Below are 10,527 nucleotides of genomic sequence, written 5' to 3' on the forward strand. Positions count from 1 at the left end.
CCTCAAGCCTAAACAATTCAAATTCCGACATGTTACCCATTAATCCTATCTCGGCTCAAGTTCAGATTAATGTTAAATGATATTATACTCACGTCAGTCAAAAGTGTCTCACTAATACCAGCTGTGGAATTAACCATTTATCTCAGTGGGTAGAGCACCAGTCTGCGTGCAAGAAGTCTCGAGTTGGAATCCGTAAAGGAAATGATAACGTTACAATAGTATATTAGCTTTGTAAGGTTTTCTTTTGAATATAATTCTGCTCTAATCGTTGCTCTAAGATTTTAACTATTATGAATTATAATTGTACAATAGCGCCCTATGATATTCCTAGATTATACTCTGAAAAATCTCGAACGTAAACCAAAACCTCGTTTACAACTCTTCCATCTGTTTGTAAGAATTCTGCTATAAAACTATTTATTGTTTCACCATTTTCGATACTTATCTCGCACATTAAATATCAGCATTCGATGTGTCTGTTCAACCAGTTAATAACGCTTATCTAGTCACTGTTCTCTTGGACTAATTCACAATGCTTCACTAGTTACTGTTGGACTAGTTTACCACGCGTAACTCATCACTGTTAATCCACAACATAGCTCGTCACTGTCCAAATGAGTTTTAAAAGTCGGACATACGTCGTAGCCCCCCAGTGGCTCAGCGGTATGTCTGCAGATTTACAACGCTATAAACCGAGTTTTGATACCCGTGGTGGGCAGAGCACAGACAGCCCATTGTGTAGCTTTGTGCTTACTTCAAAGCAACAACAACTTACGTTGTAACATGGGAAAATATAGCGTATCAGATATAAAAGTTCCTAATGCTATTATTTAATTTTGATGGAAAATAGTTAAGCATTATTTCGATTCTTTTGTATTCATGTGGTATACACACTACATTCAGAAACTTTGTTTAAATCTTGTGACAGTTCCTCCGATCAAACTTTTCCACATTTTCCACCGATTTCTTAGGGCAAAACAAGGCTAATTTATCAAAAACCAAGAGTGCATTCAAGTCTGTTTTCGCTTTTGAGTTGTTTTTGTTTCATCATCGCCTTGACTCATTTAACATTAAAATTTTGAGATCTCGTATGCGTCTCAAGCCAAAGTTTCGTCTGTTCGCGTTATATAGTCGATAAAGAAACTTGGCTTACCGTTATTTGTATATACTCAGCCTTTTCTGTCAATATCTTTGTCTTTACGATGGGGCTTACACAATTGTGCCAGCGAAAACTTGTTAGTAAAAGTTTCGGTACCCTCGGGCAAATACCAAAGATTTTTCCCTTGTTTGAATTGCACTTATTCAAGCGAGGTGTATTATAATGTTTTCGTGGTAAACGTATGTAGACTGAACAGAAGAGACAATTTTACAACGTGACAATATCTGCGGTTAACATCTGTCTCATGTTGACGCGTATCTGAAGGTTGATTTACGTACAAATAGTCTAGTGATCATAATATATATCTTCGTTTATTCATTGTAATGCAGTAGTAAGGGTCTAATGATCATCATATATATATGTATTCGTTATTTCTATGTGATACAGTATAAACGGTCTAGTAATCATCACATATATATTTTCAGACATTTCCATTTTGGTATTGTTGTGAAAAAATAAGTGTTTCTTTCATTACTAGTTTAAAACCACATTAAATATTACGTAATTGAACACATATAAAGAATTTAAAACGTATGAAAATTTAAGATAAATCAACGCGGGAATTTTTGTCATGCTTATTTACATCTAAAAAGTGCCGTACTTTTGAAACTCAGAATACCTTTGGAGATACGACGACGAAACTGTCATTTTAACTGTAGGTTTATATATATATTTAACTTTATTCTTCACATCTTTGACTGTATTGTATTTAAGAATTTCATAATATATAGAAGTAATTTTGCTAATCATGCAGAGAATATATAAAGGCCGAATTGAGGCCCGGCATGGCTAGGTGGTTTAGGCACTAGACTCGTAATCCAAGAGTTGTAGGTTCAAATCCCATTCACAGCAAACATACTCGCTCTTTCACTACTGTGGCGTTATAATGTGACGGGCAATCCCACTACTAGTTAGTAAAAGAGTAGCCCAAGAGTTGGCGGTGAGTGGTGATGACTAGCTGCCTTTCCTCTAGCCTTACACTGCAAAATTAGGGACGGCTAGCGCAGCTAGCCCTCGAGTAGCTTTGCGCGAAATTAAAAAACAAATAAACAAACAAGGCTGGATTGTTCTAAAAGATATTTTTTATATGTTTGTCAATTTATTTGAAGGTTGTGCAACCGTTAATTCATTCCAATTGTTATTGGCTCATCGTGATTGACGATTAATTTTGAGGTTGTTTAATACAACTCCTGGCGCGGTATGGAAATTTTTATGTTATTTACTGAACACATTTGTTTTTGTTTGTTTTACCATAAACAATGTAAAATTTTGAAATTATAAAAGCAAACAGTAGAAGTTGCTTTTTTTTTCTTTTTGCTAAGAAGAGTTGTACCTAACTTATTATATTAACATTTGTACTGAAACGATAATGAACACTTAATTACTAACCAGAAAGAAAAGGTTTGTAACTAGACAGGTACCAAACCCTTACTTAGAACGATTTCTAAAAATAAAAAATGAGGGTCTTCACAGTATTATGTATTTTCTTACTGTATGATGTAATATTGTGTGAATATAGATGTAATTTAACTCTTTCAAACTTCTGAGATAATTTAATACAAACAGACCCCTAATTTCTTTTGTTTGTTTTCAATTTACGTTCCACATTTGTAATATCCAAAAACAAACTGAAATACTTTCTACACGGCTTATTAACGTAAAATTATCCTTTTAAAGTCTAGGCCTGAACGTCATATTCTCTGTCCAAGACCTGCGCCATTAAACAAGTAGACTTGCAGAAAACAACAGAATGGACATACTTGACAGTAGAAATGTAGCAATTACAATGATATAATAAAATAAATACAAGTATTTATTTACCCATCAGTAAGAAACTTGCCCTCTTTTTACGTTGCATAATTTATCCCAACGAGAAATAATGCATTACTGTTTTACCATTTTATGTCATTCTACTTCCACTTTCTGTTATCTCACTTTATATATATATATATTTGTTTATTTTATTCAATTTGCTCGGGAGTTTACCCTATATAAATAAATAAATATATATATATATTCATGTATGTCCTTTGCGAGTTCTTCACAACCAGATATAGCCGCTGATTTATCAAATATTAAAGGTACCGCCTAAATTTCTTTAAACATATTTGAACAACAATAAAGTCACTAATATAGAAAACGTAATATCTTTGTTTAAAGAAATTTAGGCGGTGCCTTTAATATTTGATAAATCAGCGGCTATATCGGGTAGTAAAAAACTCGCAATGGACATACATGTATATATTTGTTTTGTTTTTGTTTCTTGAATTTCGCTCAAACTACACGAGAGCTATCTGCACTAGCCGTCGCTAATTTAGTAGTGTAAGACTAGAGGGAAGGCTGTTAGTCATCACCAGCCACCCTCAACTCTTGGGCTACTCTTTTACCAACGAATAGTGGGATTGACCATCACATTATAAAGCCTCCACGGCTGAAAGGGTGAGCATGTTTGGTGGGAAAGGGATTCGAACCCGCGACCCTCAGATTACGAGTCGAACGCCGTAACCCACCTGGCCATGCTGGGCCATATATATTTATATAGGGTAAACGTCCGAGCACAAAAATAAACAAATATACAATATATATATATATATATATATATATACACATAATGCGACATAACAGAAAGTAGAAGGTAGAATGACATTAAATGGTAAAAACGCAATGCATTATTCCTCTTTGGGATAAATTATGTAACGTCAAACAAAGGCAGGCCTCTTACTAATGGGTATATAAATTTGTATTATTGTTAATCACAAATTTATACAAGTGGTTATCCGTGCTGTACTTATTTTGTATACGTATCAATTTGACTGCATATTTAATTGGTAAGTAAACAAGGTACATACACGTTCACCGAAACTGCTTTATATTAACAGCATTGCTTTTCGAAAAACTACTTTTCTTCGGATTCTAATGAAAAATAATACATACAAGATTAGCACTTTTTATAATAATTTTATAATTATTGTATTGTGTAAATTCACTACTTTGTATTGATGTGCAAAAATTGTTCTAAAATGTACATACGCCTCCTTCTGACGCGTTTTGTTGTGTTTTTAAAAATGAGTTTATATTTTTCAAATAATTCATGAGAGCATTATCATCAGCTGGGTAGAGAATCACTGAAATATATTTATTTCTTTTCAGAAAATGTATGTACCCTTACCCTGAGGTATTACATCCTAGGCATTCTTATTTTAAGCACTATGAAGTCAAATGTTATTTCATTTGAAACCTTAATTAGAATCAATTTACTCTGTCATTAATATTGTTAACATCGAACACAATTCAAAGTAATTTGCTGACACGTATGTTGCAAACGTACAATATACGATGTGTACAGAAGTTATGTAACATACGAAATGTTTAATTCATTGTTTCTTTTAGAAAATAAATAAATCGATGTTGCAAATAAAGATCCTGATCGAAAAAAAAATTGTTGACGTTAACAGATGAATCCTAAAGCGTTTTGTAAATTTGTTTTGTTTTTTTTAGGAAGAGATCCTACAAGTGGCTCAGCTGTAAGTCTCAAATCTAATAACGATAAAAAGTGGGTTCCGATGTCCGTGGTGAGAAAAGCAGAAGATAAAAAAGCTATTTAAGAGGTAAGTGCACAGGTAATCACCAGCCAGAATTATGTTTGTATTCTTTAAAATGCAATTAAAAGAAAGTTTTATAAGTAATACAGAAAATATTTAATGCAGTTGAAGCCATAACTAATTAAGATAAAAACTGTTATCAAATACTTTAAAATGTTAACAAACAAACGAAAAATCTATATTGAGTTTGTTTGTTTTGAATTTCGCGCAAAGCTACAAGAGGGTAACGTGCACTAGTCATTCCTAAGTGAGACAGTAAAGGGAAGGTGGTTAGTTAGTCAACGGCATCCACCGCCAACTGTTGAGCTGATCATTTACAAATAAAAAGGGGGATTAACTTTTACATTGTAACGTCTCCATGGCTGGAAGGGCGAGCATCTTTGACCACTGGATTTGAACCAGCGACCCCAAGATTACGAGGCAAGCGCCTTAACTATAAGGTTATACATCTCCCATATCTACTGCTGGCCAGGCCTTTGTATTAAAAATAATACTTCAGTTTCTCGTTTATTTATTTTTATTGTGTGTCTCAGTTTTATTTATAATGATTTCATTGATGTTTTTTGTTCTTTAGTACCTTAAAATAAAATTTACAGTAAAACTATATAAGGCTTTTGGTTGAAATTATTATTTACTTATAATTATATATATAGTTTTAATTCTTAAAAGCACAGCGTGTTGTAATCTTCATTTAGTAATAAGTTATGTTGCAGTTGCACAATCTACTTTTATTTGATGTATTGGGCTGGCAATTACAAATATTTTTTAAAAGTTTTCGTATTATTGAAACAAATTATTATTATAATATATATGTGTAATTAGTATTATTGAAATGGAAACAAATAATTTTTGTTTTTGCTTTCTTGGAATGTCTAAATACATGTATATATTTGTCTTTCAATGGCAATTATAAATATATTCAAATTTTGCAATTATTGTCATATCAACATGTTTACACATTCACGTTTTGTATATCCCATCATTATACTTTTTTCAGTTGGCTTATGTGATGCATAATGTTTTTGTTTAATTTCTCTCAAGATCTGCAATATTCGTTTTTGTAACAATTTTCAGAGGAACTATTTTATTAATGACGTTATATGTTAAAGTTATCACCTTCCTATAGCTTGTTAGATAAATTCTTTTGGACTGCATTTTGGTAATTAATTAGGATTTGAAACTTCCAGAATTATTTGAGGAAGCAATTAATTTTCCTCAGTATAAACTGAATATTTACAAATAATAACATGCACTATCTAAATATAGTTTTAATTTTGTTTTAGGGCGATTCATTACAACCACTTCGAGGTCATTTATCAAGGGGAGTCCAGTTTACGTAAAATAAAAGATGTAGGTAAAAGTATGTATGCTACTAGATACAGGTACAAATCTATTCTAGAAGGAGTCTTTGCAGGAGTAATGTAAGTTATCCTTGTGTGCGTTTTCTTTGACCAATTTAAATGGTTTATTCTAGCAGTCATTGGAGAATGAGATTGTCGGTTGTGTTCCTTGTATCGTGGAGTATTCTGGTTGTGACCAGTGCCTTCAGTTGTCATCCAAAGTGTAATTGTATCTGGAGGAACGGAAAGCAGACAGCTGAGTGTTCTGGGGTTGGATTCAGTGCAGTTCCATCCGAACTGGACAGTGGTGTACAGGTACTGAGCATATCCAGGAATAAACTTCACATTTTGCACCGTGATGCATTCCTTCAGGTGGGCTTGGTTAACCTACAAAAAGTATTTTTAGTTCACTGTGACATAGATCAGGTTAATGAATATGCGTTTAATCGGTTGACGAACCTAGTGGAGCTGGACCTCAGCTTTAACAAACTGACCATTGTTCCATCTGCAAGCTTTATTCACGTTCCACGACTCAGAGAGCTTAAACTTAATGGAAATCCCTTATCTACCCTGCCTAACCACGCGTTTTCTTCTGCTAAATCTTTGACAGTCTTAGAGGTATCAAAATGTCACATACATACCATAGCACCAAAAGCTTTTGATGGTTTGGAAAATCTTCAAGTGTTAAGAATCGATTTCAATAGCTTAGAGACTGTTTCAGGTAAAACTATGATACCTTTGAAATCTTTAAATGATATATCTTTATATGACAACCCTTGGAGGTGTGACTGTGAACTTCGTACTTTTCGACAATGGTTAGACGAAAACAATATACCTTATACTCCTCCAATATGCCACCAGCCCTTACATATAAAAGATAAAATGTGGAATTTTGTCGAAATTGATGATTTCTCTTGTCCTCCACAGTTTCTCAATACATCAAGTGTATTCAATGTCTATGAAAATGTGAATGTCACATTAGATTGCAGAGTAAAAGGAGACCCTAGTCCAACCGTTAAGTGGGTGTGGAGGCAAAGAACAATTGCAAACATTTCGGAAGGAATTTCCTCACAACAAACGTTTGTAGTTAGCGAGACAGGACACAGAGAAAAACTTTCCCGTTTAAAGATTACTTTTGTACAAGATCCAAATGCTGGAACTTATACTTGTATTGCCGAAAATTTGGCAGGTGTTCGAACTAAAAACTTTACTCTCGTTATTTCTCGACACCCCGTCACTGAACAGAAAATAACAGACAGAGAGAAGCCACAAGAAGTGAGAGAGAAAGATTCTACAGTGAAAGACCATGAAGAAGATGATGACAGAGGGTCTGCAACAGGAATGATAATCGGAATTGTCATTGGTGCTCTTCTAGTTTTCCTCATATGTGCCCTTTTGTTGTGGATTTTACGTAGGAGGCAACTGAAACCAGGTAGTCACAAACGACAAGACATCAGTCACAAAGTAGGTAATTTAGTTGGTAATCTTGATGCCAAAGAATCGCAAGAAGACGTTGACTTGAAACTTCTTGCAGTTACTACAGTAAAGATACCCCCTAGACTTGGTGCATATGAGGAGCTACCAACTTCAGAAACAGATACGTACGATTCTAGGGGGGGTGATACTGGTTTGCCTCCTCGTGTGTGGGAAATGAACGACCACATACTCCCTAACCCAACCTGGGAAAGTCCTCTTAGTCCAGAATCTAATTTTTGTCTTCCTCCTCCTCCTTCCCAAATGGAGAAACAGTTGAGTACCCGCAGCCCTATTATCGTCCCTATGCCTGTTCCCCAAGGCGACCTTCACTCACGTCTGCAAAATGAATTGGCTGACACCTTGCGACGAAAAGGTGAAAAAAAATCATTTGAAAGAGAACGTGGAGATGGAAGTTCAGAGCTGGAAGCTACGGGTTTTGAAAATAACCCAAAAACATCTGAACCTGGAATCAAAGAACCTCAGAAACAAAATTCAGTAAATGATAACAAAAGCGGCGCTCAAACTCCTCTAAATTCGGGAGGAAATACTCCAGATTTATTGTTTCATCCACATCAGGTCGATAACCCTTCAGCTTACTTCCGACCGATTTCAGATACAACCTCAGAAGACAGAGGAGACAAAACATCTGAAGACCTTGATGGAGGAGCAGACGGTACCGAAGTCTGAAGCAATGAAGGACATTTAAACTCCAATATAAGAGTTACTTTGTATACCATTTGATGAAAAAAAAACAGACTATGTTTGTTAATAGAGTGTGGTGCTATCAAGATATATCTCTTGTATTTTCAGCAACAAAGAGACGAAAGGCCATTTTATTATCACCTTGAGACATTTAATTTGAGTTGGCTTTATGACTTTCGCAATAATGGAACAAACATATACAAATTGCGTCACCTCAAAATTATTATTATAGCTAAAAACGCAGAATCAAAACACCCTGAACAAGATGAAAAGCAGTTTTGGACAGTTGTTCATTACTGTATTAGCCACCAGATTTTTCTATTGTGATGTTGCTTTTCTGCTTATCTTTTGTGGCAAATTTTATTACTCATACAAATACTGGTTTCCTGGAAGTCAGATAATTTGATTTATATATGTGTGTGAAGTGATGATAATTGGATTACCTAGAGCAGTGGATTCAGCTGTTTCTTTACATGTTAATTATTTGTGTTATCATTATTGTAATCAAAACACGTTAACTGTAAACTTATAAACAGAAGTATGTCCTGCATTTTGTCTAATCACGTGAAACATTGTAATTGATGTATTAATCCTGGATCAGTTGGCAGTGAGAGAGAAAAAGAATGTTTGCCAGATCTTACTGTTCGAAACATTTTTATAATTGTTGGTGATGATATGTATAACTTGGAAAATCTTGTTCATTCGAATTATAATTTCGTAGTCAGGATGTTAAAACATACACCAAAGTATTGTTTTGTGATTTGTACAAGTAGTTGATCAGAGTGGATAATTACAATAACCGAATTTTTATCTCTGACTAAAAGTGATATATTTTAAAAAAGCAGATTAAGATTTTTCATAAGTTTTGTTGTTGCTTTTGATACTAAATATTTCCTTTCAGTGCATATTCTATTGCAAGTGCACTGCAAAAGCCAAATTCTACACTTACATTACTACTAAACAAATAACAATAGAGAGGATATTACGATATTTCGAAGTACACTCTTTATAAAACTGGAGCAATGTTTTCGATAATACATGAAAATTAAATTTTCATGTTAAATGTAAGGTCAGTAAAAGTAAAGAAACGGAGTCACAAAACAACCCAGTTGATAGCAGTATTGACTTAATTAATACATACATGGTATTCAGTACATGACCTTAGAGTGGTTCTTCGAAAAGATATAGTTTAAATATATTTACACCGTGACTCCTACCCTTTAAAGACCTGTTATCTACAGCCTTCCAAAATAAAAACATTAACAAACTTACACGTCTAATTTATTCCTTCCAAGTTTTCTTCATCCAAATAATTTATTCAAACAGTTTATAAGACTTAATACTTTGTGAAAAATTATATATTTAAAAGTAAACAACAAACTTAGAAATGACAAAGTTGTTCTTTTGCTGTTGCTTTCAAAGGGAAGAATTTAAGTTTTATAAATTAACTTGTTTTTTGTGGTACTGAATTTTTTATTTGATGTAAAGTTTAAATTTGTGATATCAAGACAGATAAAAGTTATGAGTTTGAAGCTGTAGACTTCTCTTGGGCAGATAGAGAATCGTTAGTATAATTCTAGTTGTTATGAGAGAAACTGAGTTTTCTGGATACTGTGTTATTATTGTGAAATAAAAAGCTTTGTCTGTTTGAAGAAAAATAAGTGTCTGGTGCTTTACTAACACTAACACATGCTCGAAGTTGATTGGTCTGCTATCCTTTTTCACAGGCATATTAAGTAAACTTTGTATGGAAACTTTTTGTTTCTATAATGAGTAGCCCCACGCTAGTAGAACGGTATGTTTACGGATTTACAACGCTAAAATCAGGGGTTCGATTCCACTCGGTGGGCTCAGCAGATAGCGGAACGTGGCCTTGATATAAGAAAAACACACACACTCTAATTTCTTCTTTAATTTTAGGTTACTTTCTTACAAATACTCATCAACTGATTTATGATATTGAGTCAATGAAGATTTCAAGTAAAGCCGTGATTAAAATTTATAGAGATCTTTCTAATATTTAGAATTATTTATTCTAAAGACTTGTGAGACTTCTAAAGGTATTTGAACACATAGTACAATAACAAATAAATTTTTATAATTTAAATTATATGAGTGTTGAGTAAAACATTATCACAAATTTGTATCATGATAATTTTACATAATGTATACTGAAAACAAGTCCAATATTGAAAGATAACTGAAATGTTGTTATTTTGGGAAAGCTTGATATCACTTAGATGATTGT

General features: G+C 33.6%; 1 protein-coding gene across 8 annotated transcripts in view; it reads left to right on the plus strand.

Moving 5' to 3' along the window:
* LOC143249378 (uncharacterized) overlaps positions 1 to 9,937 on the plus strand; it is a 350,051-nt gene extending 340,114 nt beyond the window's left edge. For 4 of the 8 annotated variants that reach the window (XM_076499138.1, XM_076499141.1, XM_076499139.1 and 1 more), the window contains 2 exons: positions 4,658 to 4,767; positions 6,045 to 9,937. In XM_076499138.1, coding sequence (XP_076355253.1) covers positions 6,222 to 8,264 — 2,043 coding nt within the window. In that variant the 5' untranslated portion in view covers positions 4,658 to 4,767; positions 6,045 to 6,221 and the 3' untranslated portion in view covers positions 8,265 to 9,937. The remainder of the gene's footprint in view (positions 1 to 4,657; positions 4,768 to 6,044) is intronic. The other 4 variants (XM_076499137.1, XM_076499136.1, XM_076499133.1 and 1 more) reach the window with 2 other exon arrangements.
* Positions 9,938 to 10,527: the final 590 nt, after the last annotated feature.

This window comes from Tachypleus tridentatus, chromosome 4 (assembly GCF_004210375.1).
Source record: "Tachypleus tridentatus isolate NWPU-2018 chromosome 4, ASM421037v1, whole genome shotgun sequence".
Taxonomy (NCBI): domain Eukaryota; kingdom Metazoa; phylum Arthropoda; class Merostomata; order Xiphosura; family Limulidae; genus Tachypleus; species Tachypleus tridentatus.